This window comes from Hyla sarda, chromosome 2, assembly GCF_029499605.1.
Source record: "Hyla sarda isolate aHylSar1 chromosome 2, aHylSar1.hap1, whole genome shotgun sequence".
NCBI classification, from domain to species: Eukaryota; Metazoa; Chordata; class Amphibia; order Anura; family Hylidae; genus Hyla; species Hyla sarda.
The window spans coordinates 431832547-431857818 of NC_079190.1; the positions used below are offsets into that span (position 1 = coordinate 431832547).

Below are 25272 nucleotides of genomic sequence, written 5' to 3' on the forward strand. Positions count from 1 at the left end.
ACACATGTCATTTTTACCGTAAATTGTACGGTGTGAAAATAAAACCTTCCAAAATTAGCAAAATTGCGGTTTTCTTTTTAATTTCCCCACACAAATAGTATTTTTTGGGTTGCACCATACATTTTATGGTAACGTGAGTGATGGCATTACAACGGACAACTGGTCGCGCAAGAAAACAAGCCCTCATACTAGTCTGTGGATGAAAATATAAAAATGTTATGATTTTTTGAAGGCGAGGAGGAAAAAACAAAAATGTAAACATTAAATTGTCTGCGTCCTTAAGGCCCAAATGGGCTGCGTCCTTAAGGGGTTAACCATTTAAATAAAAAACGCACACTGTCTGGTCATAGCTATTTTGACACACCCGTCTCGCCATACAGTTTCCTTATTCCTTCCTTTTTTTCCGCTAGAGGGCGAACTAGTTTTTCCAGTTCTGTCTCGTTTACGGAGCCATTTTGCTTGAGCCGGTATGTTGAAGTATAAGGACAGGGCTACACAAAAATGGCCGCCGTGCACTAATCTAATATGTGAAGACAGGTGATCTGTTGCTGGGTGACTGCCGATTGGCTGCTGTCTGCTGGTTTGACAAGCGGAAACAAACATGGCGGCTTCCATTACGGCCGCGGCTCTGTTGGGTGAGTGACTTGTATATGGGAGACGGCTGAATGAATGGAGTGTTACATGTGATCCCTGTTCTGTTCTCCGCAGAGGCCTCCCGGGGGAAGCGTGCTGCACTGTCCATCGCTCTGATCGCCGCTCTGGTCGGGCTGCCGCTATGGTGGAAGACAACGGAGACTTACCGGGCGTCCCTGCCCTACAGCGACATCAGACAACTGGGGCTGCTGAGGGTGAGCGGCTGCGTGTTCTATGGACACGTGGTGCTTCTATCTAAACCTTTTGATCAGCGTTTTCCAACTAGTGTGCCTCCAGCTGTTGCAAAACTACAACTCCCAGCATGCCCGGGCAGCCAAAGGCTGCCCGGGCATGCTGGGATTTGTAGTTTTGCAACAGCTGGAGGCTCACTAGTTGGGAAACTCTGCTCTATATCATTCACATATACACGCATCACACCCTATAGGACATGATCCACAATATGGATGCTTCTCTTTATATAGTGCATTGTTTCCCACCCAACAGCGCTGTTGTGAAACTACGACTCTGGAGGCATGCTGGGATTTGTAGTTTTGGAATAGCTGGGGATCACTGATATACTGGGTTCAGAGTCAGACATTGTGTAGGTGCTTCTTCGATCTTCCTTTATTTTCAGTATAGGATCGGGCATGGAAAGGAATAGTTGGCATATAGGGTGGTACAGCTGCCCACAAGTCAGATCCCCTTATTTATCCAAAGGGGATTTCAAGGACTTGTTCGTCAGTGTCTGACTGGTGGGAGTCCGACACCTCCAACCATGCAACATCTGCATATACAGAGGACATAGCGGTGTTGGGTCATTTTCGACGACCCGTCAGAAATCCGGTGACACGGTTTTAATTGGTCCTCTGGCATGAGATATATCATGCGTGTGCGCACACCCGGCCCTGCTCTGGTTGTCACAAATGACCTCACTCTGAAAGTGTATAGAGTTAGGGGATGGACTTTAAAGGGGCAGTCTGCAAAACTGAACCTATCCCTTAAAGGGGTACTTTGGTGGAACACCTTTTTTTTCTTTTTTTTTTTTTTTTATATATCAACTGGTGCCAAACAGTTAAACAGATTTGTAAATTACTTCTATTAAAAAAATCTTAATCCTTCCAGTACTTATTAGCTGCTGAATACTACAGAGGAAATTATTTTCTTTTTGGAACACAGAGCTCTCTGCTGACCTCATGACCACAGTGCTCTCTGCTGACATCTCTGTCCATTTTAAGAACTGTCCAGAGTAGGAGAACATCCCCATAGAAAAGATAGGCTGCTCTGGACAGTTCCTAAAATGGACAGAGATGTCAGCAGAGAGCACTGTGGTCATGATGTCATGTTCCAAAAAGAAAATAATTTTCTCTGTAGTATTCAGCAGCTAATAAGCAATGGAAGGCTTAAGATTTTTTAATAGAAGTAATTCACAAATCTGTTTAACTTTCTGGCACCAGTTGATTTAAAAAATAAAATTATAATTTTCCACCGGAGTATCGCTTTAAGTGTCAGATTGCCTTGGGGAGAAGGGGGTCTTTGACCACTGGGGGCCCCCGTGATCTCCAGTATGGAGCCCGACCTACCTACCAGTACTTGGCATGCTCCTGCCCCCATCTTCCTGGACAGAGGTAAGTAACGGCCCACTCAGCCAATCCCTGGCGTTAGCATTATACCCCCCACCGGTGGGGTCCAAATTGCACTGAGGATGGGCCCCATACAGGAGATCATTGGGGGGGGGGGCACAGGTGATGAGTTCATTTCCATAAACTACCCCTTTAAGGTTAGGGGTAGGGTATGGTTACCCTAATCCTATACACAGCACTTTAGCATTAGGTGGCAAGGGCAGCACTTTCAGGAGAAGGACATGACTACAGGCATGCACACACCAGTCTCCACTCTGTCCCATAATATGAAGTAATGTCATATTACTGCTCTGTCCCTCTGGATCTGGGGGACACAGAGTGAAGGGCTGGGACTATCCGGATACGGGACATACAGGGGATAGTGCATAGTTTGTTCCTCTGGATTTGCTGTTATAGCATTTTAGAAATACCTACATTCTATTAAAGGGGTTATCCACCATAAGGTGATTTTAGTATGTACCTGTCAGACAGTAATGGACATGCTTAGGAAGGATCTGCTCTTGTCTTGGTGCTAAACAGCTATGTTGTGAGATTACCAGAACACTGTGGCTAGCTTCTTGTGAACTGGTATTTCCTGTTTGACTTTTCTTTTTTTGACTACAAATCCCATAATTCCATTTTCCTCCCTCCCACACATCAGCCACCCACCCATTGAAACATAAATGAGCTGCATCCATTCAAAAGACCTGTGGTTTTCAATCAGGGTGCCTACAGCTGTTGCATTAGTTGCAGATTGATCCCTCCACCCATTGAAGCAGACAGGTTCCCTGTCATCAGCTGACTAGTGAGGTCAGGTCTCGGCTGCATTGCAAGCTGGGAAAAATCTGAGACAACAGTCATTGTGTATGCTGGTAAAAATAAATATTGGGGTGAAAATCACAGAAGAATTGTGAGAAAACCGTCACACACAGGTAAAGACACTATATTATGAACTACACTAACTTTACAGCCCCTGTAGCATAGTCAAATAAAATAAAAAAATCCTGGCATACCCCTTTAATGCACAATGCTACATAATGATGTGTTCATCATGTGACTAGAATGATCATGATATCTCTTCCACCTATATGTGCAGCTCCAGCTTACTGTCCCTGTGGAAGTGGTGTTTTCTAAAGGAACATTAACAGCAGAACAACAAAGGCGAATCCCAGCTTCAGATGTAAAGGAAAAAGAGACTGTACTAAACTGTAAGTATCTCCTTCCCTGGTTGCAGGCTTTCTCCACACAAAGTTCAGGACATAACATTGTTAGTCTTTACCATCGATGTATGATCTGTAAAATCAGAAAAGGCAGGTGGAGGTTCTCATATACAGGAGACTGCTGCTGCTGCAGAACAGAACCCAGACAAAGGGAATCTGTCACATTGAAAATACAGTAGAATCTGCAGGCTGCAGGAGCCGTGCAGACTGATATAGTTTTGTGGGAAAAGTTCCAGGATAACTTGTTGTTTATTCATGTAAATCTCTGCTCAGTGTGGGGTAAGTAGTCCTGTGGACAGTCCTATCCAGTGGGCTATCCATGTATAGTCAGCTGTCAGTCACTGCATAGGAACTCCTACTTGACTACTTAGCCCAATACAGGTAGAAATTTACATGAATAAATGACAAATCATCCTGGAACTTTCCCCACAAATCTATACAGTGATCCCTCAACTTACAATGGCCTCAACATACAATAGTTTCAACATACAATGGTCTTTTCTGGACCATTGTAAGTTGAAACCAGACTCGACATACAATGCTACGGACAGTCCAGATCTGTGAAACGTGTCAATAGCCGGAAGAACTGATCAATCAGAATGGACATTTTACTGGTAAAACCCCTGTATTACTGAAGTGTATGCACTGACTGGTGTCTGGTAGCGCCCCCTACAGTACAGGGAGGTATTACATGTTCTGTACTCTTTACATGTTCCAGGGTTACCTGCTCCTTTGGACACCAGGTGAGGGAGACTCCGTTACTTTTTTAGGACATTGCCTGTACTGTACAGGACCCTGAAGAAGCTCCTGTCCTCTACATAGACCAGTGTTTCCCAAGCAGGGTGCCTCCAGCTGTTTCAAAACTACAACTCCCAGCATGCCCGGACAGCCTTTGGCTGTCCGGGCATGCTGGGAGTTGTAGTTTTGCAACAGCTGGAGGCTCCCTGCTTGGGAAACACTGACATAGACTGTGATTACAGCTCCCAGCAGATCTTTCTTACTTTTATATGTAAGGATTTGCTTTATCTATATTAGTTATCTACTTATTTTTCTTTAATTTTCACTTTTTCCTATTTTTGGATGACATTTTGGGTCTTCAGAACCAATTACCAGGTTTCCATAGAGTTATGGTCTCAACATACAATGGTCTTCCTGGAACCAATTAATATTGTAACTTGAGGGACCACTGTATCTCCATCTGCTCAGCTCCTCCTGCTCTATAGCATGATGCCTGTGAATTGGACTGAATTTTCAATGTGACAAGTTCCCATTCATCCATAGAACTAGAGGTGAGCAAAGCTCCAGTAAGATTTAGTCAATCAGAATCTTATGGAGCCATTGATTCCTTTCACTAGAGATGAGCGAACTTACAGTAAATTCGATTAGTCACAAACTTTTCGGCTCGGCAGTTGCTGACTTTAGCCTGAATGAATCAGTTCAGCTTTCAGGTGCTCCGGTGGGCTGGAGACTCTTTCCTAGGACTGTATCCACCTTTTCCAGCCCAACGGAGCACCTGAAAGCTGAACTAATTTATGCAGGATAAGTCATCAACTGCCAAGCCGAGAAGTTTGTGACGAATCGAATTTACTGTAAGTTTGCTCATCTCTACCTTTCACCATAGAAAAGTAGATATTCTCTCCAAATGCTCTGATTCTCTGGAAAGGTCATGCCAAATGATTGTAGGGATTTTTACCTTTTTGGTATGCTGCTTTAATCACTACAGCTACTCCCAGCACCATCCTCTTCTGTTTGAATTGGTGGTGTGCACTGACTACATCCACTGCCCTCTGCCATCCCCCTATTTACCTTCATGTTCCCACCCCCTGGTTTTACACCTGGAATTACTAGTACGGACCAGATCTACATGAGCCCTAGTCATTATGGCCTTGGCCATTGTGCTGAACTTTCAAGTGTTGTAATTGTTAGTGAGTCAGCAGAAAAAACAGAAGGGAACTGAACATAAATACTCCATACCCCAATTTCCTCCTCAAACTTCCAAATGTTTATTTTGCCCATCATTATAATCTTCAAAGTCACTGATCTCCCCCAAATCCAGACAACAATTACGTCTATTTATCGCTCCATCTCTTCTCCCCATTACTGTATCCTACTGCCGTCTTTTTCCCATCCCTTAAAACATTTGTTTCCAAACACCCCTCTTACAAACTATCCTACTCCTATCTACTATCCCTGTCCCTGCTTGTCTTTACAGTTGGTGACAGTTCTCCTAACTCTGGGCTCCCTCACCAAATCCCATTTACCACATCTTCCTCCTATCACCGACCAGCTTTCCCAATACCACTGAAGCCCTGTAACATCCTACGCATCCGCCTGACTCCTGATTCCCCCGCCCCCCATCCCCCTCTTATGTGCACCCTGAATTCTTCATTCTGTTACTCTTCTCTATCTATACCCATGGACAGATTATAGAATCCCATGGCTTCAATACTATTTCTAAACTGACTACACTCTTCTGGCCCATATGTCACCTCCCTCCTATCCAAAATCTTTCTTCTTCTCCTCCCGCTGTCTCAAACCTAATTAGGAGAAAATGGCATTTATCAATTTTGTCCCCCATCTTGCAACAACCCCCCCCCCCCCCAATCTATCCACCACCGACTCTGCCTTGTCATGTTAACCACACATCCGGTCCCTTACCACCCTTATATTTGCTTATTCCTCAACTTTGACTCAACCAAACTACTGGTACATGGCCTCCTCATCTTTTCCTTGGATTACTTCAACATCCTCCTCTGCGACCTTCCATTAAACACTCTTGCTCCTCTCCAAACCATCCTCAACTCTCCTGTCAATCTAATCCACCTCTCCCCTCACTTCTCTGCTTCTCCCCTGTGCCAGTCCCTTCACTGGCCACCCATTGCCCAACAAATTCTGTTTAAACTACAATGCCATTCGCAACCTGCTCCCCCCCCCCCAAATACATCTGACCTCACCTTGTCCGCACCTCACACAGCTGTCTCCAGGACTTCTCCAGTGTTTCCACCATACACTGGAGCTCGCTGCCCTGACATATCCAGGTCTTTAACAGCCACCTGAAGACCCATCTTCTCAAGCAAGCCTATGACCTACAGTAACCCTGCTGCCACTCACTCACTGCGCTATGAACGGCTACTTCCCCATCCGGTCCCAGATGACCAGCTGCCTCCCCCACCTCCTGATACCCTCCGCTCTCCTTGTAGTCTGTAAGCCCTCACGAGCAGGTCCCATTCTCCCTCTACTTGAGTCTTCCATACCATTGTGTTATCAATTTTAACCCTTATAATATGTACACTGCCCTGGAACAAAGGGCGCTCTATATAAATAATAATAATAATTAGGAACACTTGGATAATAGAACTACTACTTCCAGTCAGAAGGATCCACAGTTGCTTCTTAAGATTCGGGTTACCCAAATGTTATTGTAGATTTTCTCACCTGTTGTATAAGCGAACACGTGCGATGGGACCAATGAATAGCATATATACCTGCTGTATAAACAGTAAATGCAATTTATTCTGTGGTTTCTCAAGTTGATGTTCATTTAACCAATCAACAAAAATTCCTTTGATAAATATACTCTTGTTTAATGTGCTTTTCCTACAGCTCACACAACCTTTAATTGCCGTTATGAGTTCAGGTACAGGAGGACGACCTTTGAGGAGGATGAGCTTTTGTCATTGCCAACCTTGTCGGGTATGTAAATGGCTCCATGTTCGTTCTTTTTTTAAATCACATTATTTACATAAAAAAGCATTGTATGTCGATTTCATCATATGTCGGGGCCATCGTAGGTCGGGGGGTCACTGTATTGTATTGTATAGGTACAAGCAAGGACAATACATTAGAATGACAACCTTATTGCCAGGTATATCAAAGTTTACAGATAGTTTAGGAAACACATAGCCATCGAAAGCATCGACAACTGGTTAAGACTTCAATCACTCACATAGGGGGAGAATTATCAAAACCTGTGCCGGGGAAAGTTTCCCAGTTGCCCATAGCAACCAATCAGATTGCTTCTTCCATTATTAACAAGGCCTCTGCAAAATGAAAGAAGCGATCTGATTGGTTGCTATGGGCAACTCAGCAATTTTTCCTTTGCACAGGTTTTGATAAATCTCTCCCATAGAGTATAACCATTGGTACACTAGCAGTAAAGTCTCTTGAATCTTAGGATTGGCCAATACTTTATGATCGGTCTCGGTCCGTCCTCTGGGACCCTTACATGAAGGGACTGCAGTTCTGATCAACAGGAAGTAAAAAAAAGGATTGATCCAGCACTACTGAAAACACTAGGCTTTATTGAAATGTATAAAAAAATAATAATAATTGTAACTCGTGCAAGACATCACACCCCCATGCTGCAAGATGATGGGACGAGTCGGACGCGTTTTGAGCGCATGCACACTCTTAGTCAGACTGCGGTCCCTTCTCAGTCTTTCCCTGACTGGGACCCCCTTCCACCCAGTATGCAGGGAATCTGCTGCACAGCTCTATTTATAACAAATGAATAAGAAATAAAGTTCTCTCAGCTAACCTACTCCACGGTCTGCAAGGACTCGAGCCCGGCCCGGCTTGATACTTGTAAGCAAATGAAGAAAAGGTAGTCCAGCAGTCCCTTTGAAACGTAGATCCTTTTTATTGAACTTTTTCTTAAAAATGCAGAGCACACACCATACACCTTCACCTGGTCAGCAAACTTCTCCTATGGACACGTTTCGAACGCATGCGCGTTCTTGATCACCACACCACCTGTGTGCTTTTCACCTCTTAAATACTAAGTTCAAGAGGGAGGAGCACTTGTTTCAAGAAGACTTGTATAAAACACCCTTCGTGTACCTTAAAACTTCTTACAAAAACAGATTATATATAAAATATAAATTTTAAATATAATCTGTTTTTGTAAGAAGTTTGCACGAAGGGTGTTTTATACAAGTCTTCTTGAAACAAGTGCTCCTCCCTCTTGAACTTAGTATTTAAGAGGTGAAAAGCACACAGCTCTATTTAAGCAAAAACAGTGAAGGGGCCACAACACTGAATCATAAAGATAGGTTAACCATAGAAAAATACACACATGACTATAACTGGACAAAAACTTGGTAGTGTTTAACACCTGACCTCATTTTTTAGAGCGTATCTGTCACTACTACTGACCGGTCTGGTTTAGTAGATGCTTGCATTCTCTAGATCAGTATTTCCCAACCAGGGTGCCTCCAGCTGTTGCAAAACTACAACTCCAGCATGCCCAGACAGCCGACGGCTGTCCGGGCATGCTGGAGTTGTAGTTTTGCAACAGCTGGAGGCACCCTGGTTAGGAAATACTGATCTATATTATAATAAATCTGGGGCATGTTTTCTTAGAACCAAACATGTTGTTATCCTGTTACTTTTTCTGAAAATGTATAAATAAAATGACAACTGGTTGTTACTATTAGAGATGAGCGAACTTACAGTAAATTCGATTCGTCACAAACTTCTCAGCTTGGCGGTTGCTGACTTTTCTTGCATAAATTAGTTCAGCTTTCCGGTGCTCCAGTGGGCTGGAAAAGGTGGATAAAGTCCTAGGAAAGAGTCTCCTAGGACTGTATCCACCTTTTCCAGCCCACAGGAGCACCGGAAAGCTGAACTAATTTATGCAGGATGTCATCAACTGCAGAGCCGAGAAGTTCGTGACGAATCGAATTTACTGTAAGTTCGCTCATCTCTAGTTACTATTCTCCTTGCAAATGGGGAGTCTGATAATATCCAGCCAATACTGAAAGTATTGGACCCTGTAGGGACACCCCTTATTGCCAAGAGGAATATTAAAGGGGTTATCCAGGGGCTCCAGAAAGTTAAACAGATTTGTAAGTTACTTCTATTAAGCAATCTTAATCCTTTCAATACTTATGAGCTGCTGAAGTAGAGTTGTTCTTTTCTGTCTAAGTGCTCTCTGAGGACACGTGTCTCGGGAACTGTCCAGAGTAGAAGCAAATCCCCATAGCAAACCTCTTCTACTCTGTGCAGTTCCCGAGACAAGCAGAGATGTCAGCAGAGAGCACTTTTGCCAGACAGAAAAGAATAACTCAACTTCAGCATCTTATAATTATTGGAAGGATTAAGATTTTTTAATAGAAGTAATTTACAAATCTGTTTAACTTTCTGGAGCCAGTTGATTTAAAAAATAAAATAAAAAATATATATATTTTTTCCTTTTAATACCCCTTTAAAGGAGTAGTCCAGTGGTGACTCAGTGGTGAACAACTTATCCCCTATCCTAAGTTGCAGATCTCTGGGGCCCCCTGTGATCTCCTGTACGGGGCCCCGACAGCCCGCGGGAAGGGGGCGTGTCGACCTCCGCACGAAGCGGAGGCCGACACGCCCCCTCAATACAACTCTATGGCAAAGCCGAAGCCCTGCCTTCGGCAATCTCTGGCTCTGCCATAGAGATGTATGGAGGGGGCGTGTCGGCCGCCGCTTCGTGCGGGGGTCAACACCCGCTATCTGACCGGAGAGCATTGGCCCCGTACAGAGAGATTGCAGAGGGCCCCAGCGGTCGGACCCCCCACGATCTCAAACTTCTCCCCTATCCTTAGGATAGGGGATAAGATTTTCACCACTGGACTACCCCTTTAAGTCCTCATACACACATTGCAGATTTAGTCAGTATTTTAAAGCCAGTGCTGATGCAGCTATGCCAAATCTGAAATTGGTGAATGAGGCCCAAGACCCGATTGCAAATTTATTCATACATATTCAAGAGAAATAACAAAGGAACAGCACAAAGCAGAGTTCTTAGAAATATCGCATTGTCATTTTGTAAGCATTATAAGTATTTGCTAAAATAGACATGTCGGGAGAGCTGATTGGTCTTCTTAAGAGTCTGTTACTGAGGTACATGCTCCAGTACTCGTGCAGCATGTACCGCCAAACACCCGAGGCCTGGTCACTGAATCGGTGCACTTTCATTCCCCTGCTATAAGCCTATGAATGGGATAGGGGATGCATGCTGGTGCATAGAGAGTAGGTATGGCCGATATTATCGGCCGATAATCACAATTTTTGGCATTATCGGTATCGGCAATTACCTTGCCGACAAGCCGATAATGCCGCCCCCACCGCACCGCGACCGCCCCGACCCACCGCATCGCGACCGCCCCCCGACCCACCACACCGCGTCGCATCCCCCACTGTAGTGCTGGGCGGTATACCGGTATGGATTTTTGCCCATACCGCTATACCGGTCGGGCCCCTCCCCCACCCTCCGAGTCAATTTAAGAAATTAAACGTACCCGTAATGGGGGTGGTCCGGGCCATCCATCCTTCGTGTAGTGTCCGGCGGCATTCCGGGTGGAGGGTGAACCGGTCCGGGCTGTCCTTCTCCGGGGGTCATCTTCTCCACTCCGGCCAGGCTCCGGCCTAGTACGCTGCATAGACGCCGTGACGTCAGGGGCGTCGCTGTGCACAGGCGTCACTGCGCAGCGGCGTCTATGCAGCATACTAGGCCGGAGCCTGCCCGGAGTGGAGAAGATGACCCCCGGAGAAGGACAGCCCGGACCGGTTCACTCTTCAACCGGAATGCCACCGGACACTACACGAAGGATGGATGGCCCGGACCACCCTGACAGGTAGGGGGAGAGAAGCGGGCAGGGGCGGCCTATGGCACCGCAAAAGCCACTGCAGTGCATTGATTTAAAGCGCCCGCTTTAAATCAATGATCTGCAGTGGTGTCGAGGGGGGATAAATAGCCGATAACTTATATAGGTATAAGTTATCGGCTATCGGCCCTAACCTCCACCGATTATCGGTATCGGCCCTAAAAAAAAACGATATCGGTCGATCCCTAATAGAGAGGACTTTTAAAGGGGTTATCCAGTAGATTTAGGTCATTTATTGTTCCCAGGCTGCATACAAAAATAACGGGGATATTTATCAAAGTTGTCTATGTCCCGCATCAGTTTAGGCCAAACTACAGAGTGTTTGGCAGGTCTATTGTGCGCCTAATTTATCAAAAGGCGCAAGGCTCTTGATAAATTCTGTGCACAGACTTTGGGATCTATGCTTTAGACTGTATTTAAACCTGCTCCAACATGGTCTGACATTTCGGCGTACTTTCAGCCGATGCGACTTGTCGCTGAAAAGTCGCTTTTGATAAATTCAGCACCAATGCATTTTCCAATGCATTTCCGTCTAAAATAGACTAGCATGCATAATGCTCTAAAAATCCTCCAGAGCAAAAGTCGCAGAAAAGTCGCACATATTTAGACTGCGACAAATTTAGACAGGAAAAACCAGTCTAAATCCTTTGATAAATATCCCCCACAGACTCTTTAACTCGCCTTTCTCTGCTCCCTTGTAATTCCTGGATCCGGGCTCCCCATGTCCGACCGCTCTTTGCTGACAGTCTGCTTCACCAGAGACGGCCAGAGCTGTAGCCTTGACGTCACAGTGCCACTCAGCCAATCACTGTCCGCAGCGGTGTCCTGCCTTGGCCAGTGATTGGAGAGCAGCACAGTCAGTTCCCCTGGCTGAGTTCCCCTGGCTGCTATTTTCTGCAGTTTGAAGGAAAGCAGAGGCATGGGCCATGGAGGGGTTCCCCCAATACTTGAGCTACAAAGGCGAGTTAAAGCTGAAGGCGAGTTAAAGTTAAAATTTTTATTTTTTTTATTTTTTGTATGCAGCCTGGGGAGCATAAGAAATTACCTATTTTTACTGGATATCCCCTTTAAAGGGTACCTTTCACCTAAAAAAACTTTTGATATAGATTAATGTATGCAGAATAACTTTCCAATAGCATGTTATTAAAAAATATTTAATATTTAATTTTCCACTTTGAAAAAATGACCACTAGGGGTCTCCCTACCAGTCCTGGCCACAAGCCTTTTTTTTTTTTTTTTTTTTTTTTTTTTTTTATAGATTTCAGACTCATGCTGGAGTCTTAAATCTCAGACTGCAGCCGGGACACAGACAAGCTCGGCACTGCTCCTTTTTTTTTGCATTATTTTAACAGCCATTTTCGTGACCGGCAACAATGGATCGGGCAACAATGGATCCCGGTGGCTCCCATTTACTATTATGGGGCTGCCGGGCGCTGTTGTTTTTTGATGGGAATAGCGGGAGAAAAAAGACAGCACAAGCAGTAATTTTTCCTCTGCTATTTCCGCAGACTCCCCCAACGGCTGTCACACTACCATGTGCTAACAGCAGTGTGAAAGAAGCCTTACTGACTACTGCAATAAGCGGTTTTCAGAGTCTTTTTAATTTACAGACCTTTTCACCTGATCTAGGTAGTATATACATATGGCGCCTTGAAATAGGCATCTTTAGGCTTTTGGACCGTCAAATATTAGGTTCCTCTGGCAGCATCCTGAACCCACAGTCTGATCTGTTAACCTGAACATGTATTATATCCTGAATTCTTTTTCCTTAGTAATAGTCATCATTTTTGACAGCCGTGGAGCAGAGGTGTGCACTAATGTGTGCAACTGGTCACAACCACTGTCTGCACCTTGACATAATAGTATATGAAGGTGTATAGATAGATAACTCACCTTGTCATATGATTAGGTCATGGTGATCAGACATAGAAGTTTAACCCATGCAACCCCAATGTTAGCCAGCTGGTAATTGACAGCTGGGCTCCCGCAGCCATTGCATTTTGGTGGTTAGACACAGGATGGATTTCTTATGTCACTCCCTGACACCATTGTGGGGCACGGATGGGTTTCAATGCCCTTGAAAAACCTTAATCGAAGCAAAATACCTTTTTAATTCTCACGCATATGTTCTCATGTTAATTCAGTATCAGTCATTCTGCTGATCTGTGAGCAATAGTTATGTCTGCACGTAGTTTTAGTGCAGACATTGTGGGGGAGATTTATCAAAACCTGTCCAGAAGAAAAGTTGCTGAGTTGCCCATAGCAACCAATCAGATTGCTTCTTTCATTTTTCACAGGCCTTTTCAGAAATGAAAGAAGCGATCTGATTGGTTGCTATGGGCAGCTCAGCAACTTTTCCTCAGGACAGGTTTTGATAAATCTTCCCCTATATGTCCACCACTTTTATTCCCCCTCGTTTCGGACGTTACAGTATTGGGCCTATTGTTATTTGCTGCAGTTGACACTAGAGGGCACCACAATTATGGACCTCTATGGTAAAAGGCTGAAGGAAAGCTTAGTGCTGTGATAAATGGCTCTTCAGGAAATATGGCTTTCATCATCTGCTGGGAATATTTTATCTGTCTGTATCAGACTGTTTGGGGAAACTTGTAACGCTCATAAGGTGCACCCCTTGTATTCAGGGAGGTGTGTTATCCTCTCACATCCTCCACAGAAAACGCCAAAAGTCATGGTGCTTGGGAAGTATAGGATTTGTTGGGAGAGCCACCATGTATGTGGATCCTGTCCCTGTGATTCTTTTCAATGTAAGCATTTTTCATATATTTTTTTTTATAGCTGAGCGCTGCTGACCATTCATTTTAGCCACCTGCTATGGCCCCTTCTCAGTATTTTCCTGACTGGGCCCCCTTCAACCCAGTGTGCAGGGAAACTGCTGCACAGCTCTGTTTTAAGCGAAAACAGTAACGGGGCCATAACTCTGAATCACAAGGATAGGTATATTACTGGTATATTACTGCCACACACTGGGCCCCTGGTATATTACTGCCACACACTGGGCCCCTGGTATATTACTGCCACACACTGGGCCCCTGGTATATTACTGCCACACACTGGGCCCCTGGTATTTTACTGCCACACACTGGGCCCCTGGTATATTACTGCCACACACTGGGCCCCTGGTATATTACTGCCACACACTGGGCCCCTGGTATATTACTGCCACACACTGTATCCCCTGAATATACTGTAATACTGACACACACTGTAGGCCCTGAATATAATTCAATACTGCCACACCTTAGGCCCTGAATATAATTCTGCCACACACCGCACGCCCTGAATATATTACTGCCACACACTGGGCCTCTGGTATATAAATCTGCCGCACACTGTTCCACCTGAAAATAATTCTGCCACACACTGGGCCCCTGGTATATTATTGCCACACACTATTCCCCTGCAATATTACTGCCACATGCTGCCCCCACAATGAATGATGCCACACGCTGCCCCCACAATGAATGATGCCACACACTGCCCCCACAATGAATGATGCCACACGCTGCCCCCACAATGAATGATGCCACACGCTGCCCCCACAATGAATGATGCCACACACAATGAGGCCGCCCAGAATTATGTCACTGTGCCCCCACATGAACTTTGCCACTGTGACTCTCCAGCTGTTGCAACTACAACTCCCATTATGCACAGACAGAAGGTCATGATGGGAGCTGTAGTTCTACAACAACTGGAGAGTCACACGTGGGGAAACACAAATGTTTACCTGAGAGTGTTGCTCCGCTGCTCTGGCCTCTTTGTCAAGCCTGGCCAGAGCAGATGATGCAGGCAGCGCTAATCGCACCACCTGCATCACAGGAGAAGTGCTGGCCGGGCACGGACACAGTGTTGTTCCCTTGCTTCGACTGCAGCTATTCATTTGTATCGGTGTATTTAAGCCACCTGTACAAATGTATGGGAGGAGAGCCGGTGGGCGGCCCGGGTGCCTGGCGGTCCAGATCTGGACCACGGTCCGCCAGTTGAGTACCCTTGCTTCTAGATCAGTATTTCTCAACTAGGATGTTGCAAAACTACAACTCCCAGCATGCCTGGACAGCCGAAGGCTGAGAGTTTTAGTTTTGGAACAGCTGGAGGCATCCTGGTTAGGAAACAATTATCTATATTATAATAAATCTGGGGCATGTTTCTTAAAACCCTACATTCATATTGTTATCCTGTCACTTTTTCTGGAAATGTATGAATAAAATAACAACTGGGTGACCCCTTCAATCATCATCATATTATTTATTCACAAATGGAAGGTGTTTTATATGAAGGAGGAAATGTCACAATCACACATGTCTGTTTTGTTTTCAGAGGCAGATCGAGCACTCCAACAGCAAAGCAAAGGAATCCAGGGATCTCTGTCACTGTTCATTGTACCTGAGATCACAACCCTTTTTCCTCAGGTAATGTCCTCACGTGCAAATATTAGGCAGTGGCTGAGTGACAGATAACAGAGGGTTGTAGTCAACGGAGTATATTCAGAGCAAGGTCTTGTTACCAGTGGGGACCTCAGGGATTGTACTGCGACCAATTTTGTTTAATATCTTCATTAGTGATATTGAAAAAGGTATTGATGGTAAGGTGTGTCTTTTTTGCTGATGACACAAAGATATGTAACAGGGTTGATGTTCCTGGAGGGATCCGCCAAATGGAAAAAGATTTAGGCAAACTAGAAGAATGGTCAGAACTCTGGCAACTGAAATTTAATGTGGATAAGTGCAACATAATGTACCTGGGGAGTAAAAACCCTCGGGCAGAATATAAAATATTTGAGACAGTCCTGAGGAAAGGGCTTTAGGAGTAATTATTTCAGAAGACTTAACTCCTTAACGACGAAGGACATATATTTACGTCCTCCACCGGCTCCCGCGGGGTCACGTGGTCAACGGCCGGGACCCGTGGCAAATACAGGACATCACCGATCGCGGTGATGCCCTGTATTAACCCTTCAGACGCAGCGATCAAAGCTGACCGCCGCATCTAAAGTGAAAGTATCCCGGCTGCTCAGTCGGGCTGTTCGGGACTGCTGCAGTGAAATCACGGCGTTCCGTACAGCTTACCTGTCCGATCGGCAAATGACTGCTCCGTGCCTGAGATCCAGGCAGGAGCAGCCAAGCGCTGATAACACTGATCACAGGCTTGTTAATACACGCCAGTGATCTGTGTAAAAGATCAGTGTGTGCAGTGTTATAGGTCCCTATGGGAGCAATAACATTGCAAAAAAAAAAAGTAAAAAAAAGTGTTAATAAAGATCATTTAACCCCTTCCCTAATAAAAGTTTGTATCAACCCCCTTTTCCCATAAAAAAAATAAGTGTAAATAAAAATAAACATATGTGGTATCGCCGCGTGCGTAAATGTCCGAACTATAAAAATATATAGTTAATTAAACCGCACGGTCAATGGCGTACACGTAAAAAAAATCTGAAGTCCAAAAAAGCGTATTTCTCTATTGGCTCCATTGGGGGACACAGACCGTGGGGTGTATGCTGCTGTCTCTAGGAGGTGTGACACTATGGTAATAACAAAAAAAGTCGGCTCCTCCCAGCAGGATATACCCGCCTTCAGGCCCTGAGGTAATCAGTTTTACCTTAGTGTCTTGCAGGAGGTGGACATGGTCTGGAATTCTCCAGACCAGGTCTTCTGATTTTTTGTTTTCCTAGTATAGGGACGTGTTAGTTTTTTTTATTCCTTTACTTTTCTGTTTTCAGGTGGGGACTCAGGGACTCTGGTTCCCTGTTTCCCCATTGCGAGTAAGGGGGCACAGACATTACGTATATGCGCTGTTAACCCCCTCTCCCCAACGGTCAGCGCCTGGGTTGGTACCTCATGGGTCCGGGTCCCCCTTCTTCTCTGCTCGCCTCGCTCGCGCATAGCAACTAGGCGTGATGCAGGGACAAAAGCTGACTGAAGACTTCACAGAAGACTCCATTAGGTAAGTTTCTTCTGACTGAGGTGAGTACATTTCCCTTTCTCCCCTAGGTGCAAGGACTTGCAACCTCTGGAGACCCTCAGTTTTTGCCCACCTTTTCAGGTTTATGGGGCTGGCTGGTACTGGGGCGAGCAGTGGCATTTTTGGGGGCATAATTTCTTTATTACACTGTGTGTAAGTTTTTACTTTCCTCACTGTGTGTGACTGTGTTTTACTATGCGGCTGTCCCGCAGCACCTTATATGCGGCTAACGGCCGCAACGCTTTTTACTGGCCGAGCTCACGGAGCGCCGGCTTACTTTCATTTTCTCCGGCAGCTGTTGCCGATGTGTATGCCGCCCGCTTACTTCCCCTGAGCGCATATGTGCTGTCATGTGCGCTCGGGACAGGGAGCGGGCGCCATTACTCCTTTGTCCTCGACTTGTACTCACTTCGGCAGCTGACGGCTGCCGGGGGGGGTATGTGTGGCGCCAGCTCACTTCCCGGCGGGCGCATATGCGGCTAGCATGTGCACTCGGGGCAAGGGGCGGACGCCATTACTCTGGTTATTCTCGGCAGCCGGGGCGCTGTAGCTCCGCCCACAGGGCCACTGGAGCTTACTGGAGGCGCGCATCGCCCTCCAATCAGCGCTGTGTGCGCGATCCAGGTGGCGGGGGCCAATCGGCAGTGCCCCTGCTCTGGGAACGCCTCTCTCAGAGGTTAACTCTTTACTGACATAGGGGACGCTATTCTGCCCTCCCTCTAAACTGACAACTAGACTGCTAGTCTCTATTTTGTCTCTCTAGCATATTATTCCTAAAATGCCCACTGACTCTGCCTGCTCCACTGCTCCCCCAGACCCCCCAGTTTCCCCGGATGTTACAATTCAGGTGGATTCGGCCGCCCCTTCAGCCTGGGTTTTCTTCCTATCCCAGTTATGGCTGACTTGACTCAAGTCCCCCTTGTGGTGGCTGAGGCCTCATGTGACATGGTGTCTACCTGTAAGAGGTCTGCCCTGCGCCTGCCCTCTGGTGGGTCCCGCTCCTCTTTTACAGAAGCCTCACGCTCTCACGAAGCGTACTAGGGGTGTTTTGTCTGACTTTTACATTGAGTCTCCAGGTAGACGTGGGCGTCCCTCCATGGGTCTCGCCTCCCCGTGTCACCTGGTCACAGACGTCGCTCCTCCAGAGGACGTTTCCGGAATCGCCGCTCTGCCCCGCCAGAGCCGCATACCCGATCAGGGTTGCCCCCCTCCAGGGATGCCTCCATGCGTTCACTTTCTCCTGGTGAACTGGCGGATGAGGCTTCCGAATCGGCATCTAACTCAGAGGACCGCTCGGATATAGTTGAAACGGTGAACTCATTGGTTGCGACCATATGAGACTCCTTTCACTTAGAGGACACAGGATCTTCGGACGTTACTCCTGAAGTATCCTTTCATCGTGCTCAACCAGCACCTCAAGGGTTCGGCTCTCACGCTGAACTTCACATCTTTCTGGAATCTGCATGCAAACATCCGGACAAGAGGTTCACGGGAATGAAGAGGGTTCAAGTGCGTTACCCATTTGCCAAGGACCTTGCCTCTAAAGTGGTTTCCCCTCTCTCAATGGTTCCACCCATTTCCCGCCTCTCTAGGCTACTACACTGCCGCTGGCAGAGGCAGCTGCCTTCAAGGACTCGACGGACCAGACGGTGGAGTCCTTGGCGAAGATTGCCTCGGACGCAGCAGGCTCTGGGTCCGGGGCTCTATTGTTGTGGTGCCCACAACTCAGTCTGGGTATCCTGGCGGGAATTCCCCTGGAGGATCTATCTTGCTTTGGTTATCTAATGCTGGGGAATTCTGTGCACAGCTTCCATGCAGTCAGTCCGTGGTGCTGCCTTTGCTGTGGGTCTCCTAGCGGCCCTCCACCGCCCCATGTGGCTTAGGGCGTGGGATGTGGATGCTGCCTCCAAAAAGGTCTCTTACCGAGTTGCCTTTTACTGGTACCAGTCTCTTCACGAGGTTATCTCTGTTGCGACGAGGGGTAAAAGTTACCTCAAAATAAGGCTTGCTTTTCTTCCCAGGAGAAGTCCTCTTCCTTTCGATCCTTTTGGAGCTTTGGCCCCAATATGGGGTCTCGGCAGGCACCTTCGCGGACAAGGGGGCTCCATCGTTCCGGACGCGTTCGTCTTGGAAGTCGGACACCAACCGTTCTGACCAAATCGGGTAACTGCAATCCCACTTCCACATGGAGTGCAGCCACCACTCGCAGGTTTTTCTTGGGTGGGAGGTTGTCTCTTACTTTTTCGAGACATCGGGACCACACACATTCAGGAAGTCCTGAACACCCCGGTCTCCTCCTCCGGGAAGCAGTTTCAGGAGGCCCTCTAGTCCCTGCCCAGGGAGTCATTGTCCCCGTTCCTACAGGGGAATATTTGTGGTGCTTTTTATTCCACCTTTTTTTGTGGTCTCCCAGGAAGGCGGTTCTCTGCGTCCGATTCTGGGCCTAAAGCGTCTCACCGCCATCTTCTCTGCCACTTCCTTGGCATCCAGGGCACAAGAGGAGTTTCTTAATCGGTGGACATCAAGGATGCCTACCTTCATATTCCTATATTTCCCGGCCATCTGCGGTTCCTCCGCCTTCCGGTTCCGGAGGTGCTTTTTCATTTCGTAGCCTACCCTTTGATCTGGCCACTGCTCATTGGGTCTTTGCATTGATCCTTGCACCAGTGATAGTCATGTTGCGGTCTTGTGGAGTCTCGGTAATTCTTTACATGGACGACCTTCTCCTCAAGGCTCTCATCAGAGTCCAGACTCTAGAGACTGTGGATCTTACACTCCAGACCCTGAATCGCTTCGGGTGGATGTTCAGCCGAGACGAGTCGGTTCTCTCTCCCACCCTGTCTCTGATCTTCTGGGACCTCAATTCCACGGTCCCTGGCCGGATTTGTCTTCCGCCGGACAACCGTATGACGCTGCTGTCTGGTGTCCGCTCTCTTCGGGCCACAGCCCTGGTTTCCATCCGAATTCGTATGGAAGTCTTGGGTCGGATGGTAGCGACCATGGAGACCGTACCCTTTGCCCAGTTTTCATTACTGTCCCCTTCAACTGGCGGTTCTCTCTCTATGGGACAGATCTCCTCTGTCTCTCGATCGCAAGGTTGCTCTCCCTCGTCGGATCCGTCAGTCTCTGCTCTGGTGGCTCCGTTCCCCCCTTCTTCAGGGGTGACCATTCTTTCCTTACACGGGCAGGTAGTCACGACAGATGCCACTCTGTCGGGCTGGGGCGGGTGTGTTCAGGGATTGGTCGGTTCAGGACCTCTGGCCTCTCCGGGAAGCCCTTCTTCCAATACACATTCTGGACCTGGGGGCGATTCTTCTTTGTCTTCTTCATTGGGAGTCCCGTCTTCTGTCCTGTTCTGTCTGCATCCAGTTGGACAACACCTCAACATCACTCTGCACGACGGCGCTCGCGGTTCGGCAGCATTGCCGAGGTGTCAAAGATTCTCCTCTGGATGGAACGTATGTTTCCGGCCTTTTTCGGCGGTTCCTTCCGGGTGTGCTCACTGGGAAGCAGACTTCCTCAGCCGGTTTTCAGCCGACCCCAGCGAGTGGTCTCTACATCCAGTAGTCTTCGCGCAGATATGCGACCTCTGGGGCATTCTAGACGGAGACGATTTGTGTCGAGGTCCCGGGACCCCCTGGCTCTAGCCGTGGCTGCCATTGGGATTCCTTGGATGGGGTTTCCCCTGCCCTCTCTGTTTTCTCTCCTTTCTCTCCTTCCCAGGGTTCTGAGGAAGCTCAAAACAGAGGACGTCCCCGCCATTCTGATAGCTCCAGATTGGCCCCGAAGGTCGTGGTACGCCGACGTAGTCAGGCTCCTGGACGACGCTTCACTGCGTCCTTTGCTCCGTCCGGACCTGCTCTTTCAGGGTCCTCTTTGCCACCCCAAATTACAGTCGCTTCATTTGACGGCGTGGCGGTTGGGACCGCGGTTTTGAGGGCCCGCGGGTTCTCTTTCCAAGTCATTCACACCATGCTCAGGGCTCGTAAGCCCTCCTCCGCAAGTATTTACCACCGTACTTGGCGGTCTTATTTTCGTTGGTGTGAAGCTCATGACTTATCTCCTGTACCCTTCTTGGTTCCCTGTCTTCTCTCCTTTTTGCAGTCGGGTTGGAACTGGGGTTGTCTCTCAGTTCCCTTAAAGGTCAGGTTTCGGTCCTTTCTGTTCTTTTCCAGCGGCCTCTGGGTTCTAATTCTCATGTCCGGACCTTCCTTCAAGGAGTGGCGCTTTCTGTTCCTACTTATCAGTCACCCTCTCCCCCTTGGGGCTTGAATCTGGTTCTGAGTGCCCTCCAGGGTGAACTCTTTGAGCCCTTAGAGAGGCGTCTCTCCGCCTCCTTTCTTAGAAAGCGGCAATTCTTGTTGATATCAACTCCATCTGGAGGGTGTCTGAATTGGCAGCTCTCCCCTGCCGTTGTCCTTTTCTGGTAATCCACCTGGACAAGGTTGTTTTCCGGCCAGATCCTTCCTTTTTGCTTAGGGTGTTTTCGGCCTTTCCTCTCAATGAGGACATTGTCCTCCTGTCTTTTTGTCTTGCTCCTTCTCATCCTAAGGAGCGCCTACTACACTAGTGGGATGCAGTCCAGGCTGTTCGGTCTTATCTCTCCATCACTTCTTCGTTTCGTCAGTGTGATTCCTTTTTCGTCCTTACATAAGATCGACGTAAGGGACAATCTGCTTCCAAGGCCACCTTTTCTCGGTGGATTCGGTCCGCCATTTCGGAGCCTCGCTGTAAGGGGAAGATTCCTCCTTTCAGGGTTGTGGCTCATTCTACCCGTTTCTGTTGGAGCATTCTGGGCTCTCCAGAATAGAGCCTCGGCCTCGCGGATTTGCAAGGCGGCTACCTGGTCTCTTTTTTTGCACACTTCTCGAGTTTCTACCGAGTTCATACCTTCGCATCGGCTGATGCTAGTCTGGGCCGTTTAGTGTTGCAGGCGGCAGTGGAATGGCCGTCTGCATGACTGCTTATCTGCCCACCCAAGGGACTGCTTTGGTACGTCCCACGGTCTGTGTCCCCCAATGGAGCCGATAGAGAAAAGGAGATTTTTGTTTACTTACCGTAAAATCTCTTTCTTGAAGGATCCATTGGGGGACACAGCTCCCGCCCTTCTTTGGGGTTTCCTTTGGTTCTCTGTCCGAGGGTGTGTTCAGTTATGTTTTTTTCTTCTGGTTCTCGGACAGTTTGGGTTTCCTTTGACCTGTTGGTCTCCTCCTATTGCTCTGGAACTAAAACTGATCTTACCTCAGGGCCTGAAGGCGGGTATATCCTGCTGGGAGGAGCAGACTTTTTTATTACCATAGTGTCGCACCTCCTAGAGACAGCAGCATACACCCACGGTCTGTGTCCCCCAATGTATAAAAAGTGATCAAAAAGTCAGATCAAAACAAAAATGGTACTGATAAAAACTTCAGATCATGGCGCAAAAAATGAGCCCTCATACCGCCCTGTACGTAAAAAAATAAAAAAGTTATAGGGGTCAGAAGAGGACATTTTTAAACATATAAATTTTCCTGCATGTAGTTATGATTTTTTCCAGAAGTACGACAAAATCAAACCTATATAAGCAGGGTATCATTTTAACCGTATGGACCTACAGAATAATAAGGTGTCATTTTTACTGAAATATGCACTGCGTAGAAACGGGAGCCCCCAAAAGTTAAAACGGCGGTTTTTCTTCGATTTTGTCGCACAATGATTTTTTTTTTTCCGTTTCGCCGTGGATTTTGGGGTAAAATGACTAATGACACTGCAAAGTAGAATTGGTGACGCAAAAAATAAGCCATAATGTGGATTTTTAGGTGGAAAATTGAAAGGGTTATGATTTTTAAAAGGTAAGCAGGAAAAAATGAAAATGCAAAAACTGAAAAACCCTGCATCCTTAAGGGGTTAAAGGTAGGAAGACAATGTCATAGAGCAGCAGGAAATGCTAGCAGAATGTTTGGATGTATAGGGAGAGGTATAAGCAGTAAAAGAGAGAGGTGCTCGTGCCGCTGTACAGAACACTGGTAAGACCTCACTTGGAGTATTGTGCGCAGTACTGGAGGCCATATCTCCAAAAGGATATAGATTCTCTAGAGAGAGTTCAGAGAAGATACTAAACTAGTACATGGATTGCAGGATAAAACTTACCAGGAATGGTTAAAGAAGAAAGAAGGTTAAAGAAGAAAGAAGAGACAGAGGGATATGATAGAGACTTTTATATACATAAAGGGAATCGTCACGGTAAAGGAGGAAAGCATATTTAAAAGAAGAAAAACTACCACAAGAGGACATAGTTTTAAATTAGAGGGGCAAAAGTAATTTCAGGAAGGATTACTTTAGAGAGAGTAGTCGATGCATGGCATAGCCTCCCTGCAGAAGTGGTTGCTGCAAATACATTGAAGGCGTTTAGAGTACCAATCATGAGCTAAACTCTCCCAAACCCCCCCCCCCCCACCCCAAATTTGTCCCTGACTCTCACTGACACTATCCCTGTGTTTCTTTTCATTCAAAACCTCCTCTTTCTACCAGATTTATTGTCTTTTTGGCTGCTCATTCAGCTGTCCTAGTGTGAGGGAGGAAGGGGGCGTGGCCCAACATAGAAGCTGTGAACACAACAGCCGGCAGCTCTGAGAAGAAAGATCGGAGCTCAGATAGTAAAATGAATGAGGGCATGCAGTAAAGCAGAGTCAGTATGCCCTGCTGTGCTATGGACACAGTGCTGGCTCCTACCTGTCTGATTCACAGGCAGGGAGCAGTGCTAAGCATGTCTGTGTCCTGGCTGCAGTGTGAGATTTAGGACTCCAGCATGAGTCTGAAATCTATAATAATAAATATAATAAAATTTATTTTTTTTAAAAGCCAAGACTGGTAGGAAGACCCCTAGGGGTTATTTTTTAAAATTTGAAAATTAAATAGAAAGAAGCATATTTTTTTATAACATGCAATTGGAAAGTTATTCTGCATACATTAATCTATAATATATCTAAAGTTTTTTGTGATGAAAGGTACCCTTTAAGCATGCATGGCATAAGCATAAGGCTATCCTTCATATAAGATAGGGCCAGGAACTATTCATATTATTCAGTTTATTGGGCAGACTAGATGGGCCAAATGGATCTTATCTGCCGACACATTCGATGTTTCAAACACTTAGCAATACAACAGTCTGATAAAGGTTAAAGAGCACAGAAAGACGTCACGAGTAATGACTGAGTATGGGCGGACTGCTATTGACTTATCCAGCTCATTGATGCAAGCAGTTTTTAGTTTTCACCCTAAAATTGTTGTGTGGCTTAATATAATACACGTTGAAGACAAATCGCACACATTTTTGGTTGCATTTCTTGAATGCGTATAACACTAGCACAGTTGGCGGAAAACAGGGTCAGTTTTCATTTTTTCTAAAGGGTGCAGTTTTAATGCACTATTTAACATTTAACTCTTTAAGCTTTGCATAGTCTACACTGGATGCACTTAAAGGGGCATTTCGGCTTTATACATCATAGCCATGAATGGAGGGGTGTGGCATCAATAGGGGGGTGGCCGTGATGTCACATCACCATTTCGGAGACCGTGCCCGGCACAGAATGCTGGGGGCTGATCTGAGATTGCGGGGGTCCCCAGCGGCGGGACCCCTGTGATCATACATCTTATCCCCTGTCCTTTGAATAGGGGATAAGATGTCTAGGGGCAGAGTACCCCTTTTAAGGCATAACTTCCTAGCGCTCTTCTTCACAGATAATAAGCAAGTTTGACTTGGCCCAATGTATGTTTAGCTCTTCTGGGAGGAGGCAATAAGTTACTGCCAGACATTAAACAGGAGGAAATTGTAGCCCCCGCACACACCCCCATACACAGTTATAGTGAATATCAAAATCCTAGGGCTTCAGGGAATAAACTACCCACTACGAAGCCTATTTACCACAGTATGAGCACAGTTACCAGAAAATGTCGCTCTGTATTTGCATGTATTTTACATTTCTCAGAAGTGGTAAAATAAATACTTTTTGGCTTTTTTTTGTTGTTACTAAAAGAGGAACAAATGCTTACGTGATAAGTATTGCATGTGTTTTATGTGCAAAACTTAATTTTACTACCAGCCGGGAGAAGCTATATGGATAGATGTATTACACCAGTGTTGCAACTGTTTTACCACAAATATGACCATGTTCAGACATTGCAGATTTGTTACAGATGCATGAA

At 46.5% G+C, this 25272-nt stretch overlaps 1 protein-coding gene across 1 annotated transcript in view; it reads left to right on the plus strand.

The window, feature by feature from the left end:
• Nucleotides 1-456: 456 nt before the first annotated feature.
• Nucleotides 457-25272, plus strand: part of PIGS (phosphatidylinositol glycan anchor biosynthesis class S) — a gene marked incomplete in the record, with an annotated part of 35790 nt that continues 10974 nt past the window's right edge. The window contains 5 exon segments of the mRNA XM_056560834.1: nucleotides 457-635; nucleotides 709-848; nucleotides 3349-3460; nucleotides 7076-7165; nucleotides 15448-15539. Of these exon segments, the coding sequence (XP_056416809.1) occupies nucleotides 602-635; nucleotides 709-848; nucleotides 3349-3460; nucleotides 7076-7165; nucleotides 15448-15539 (468 nt within the window).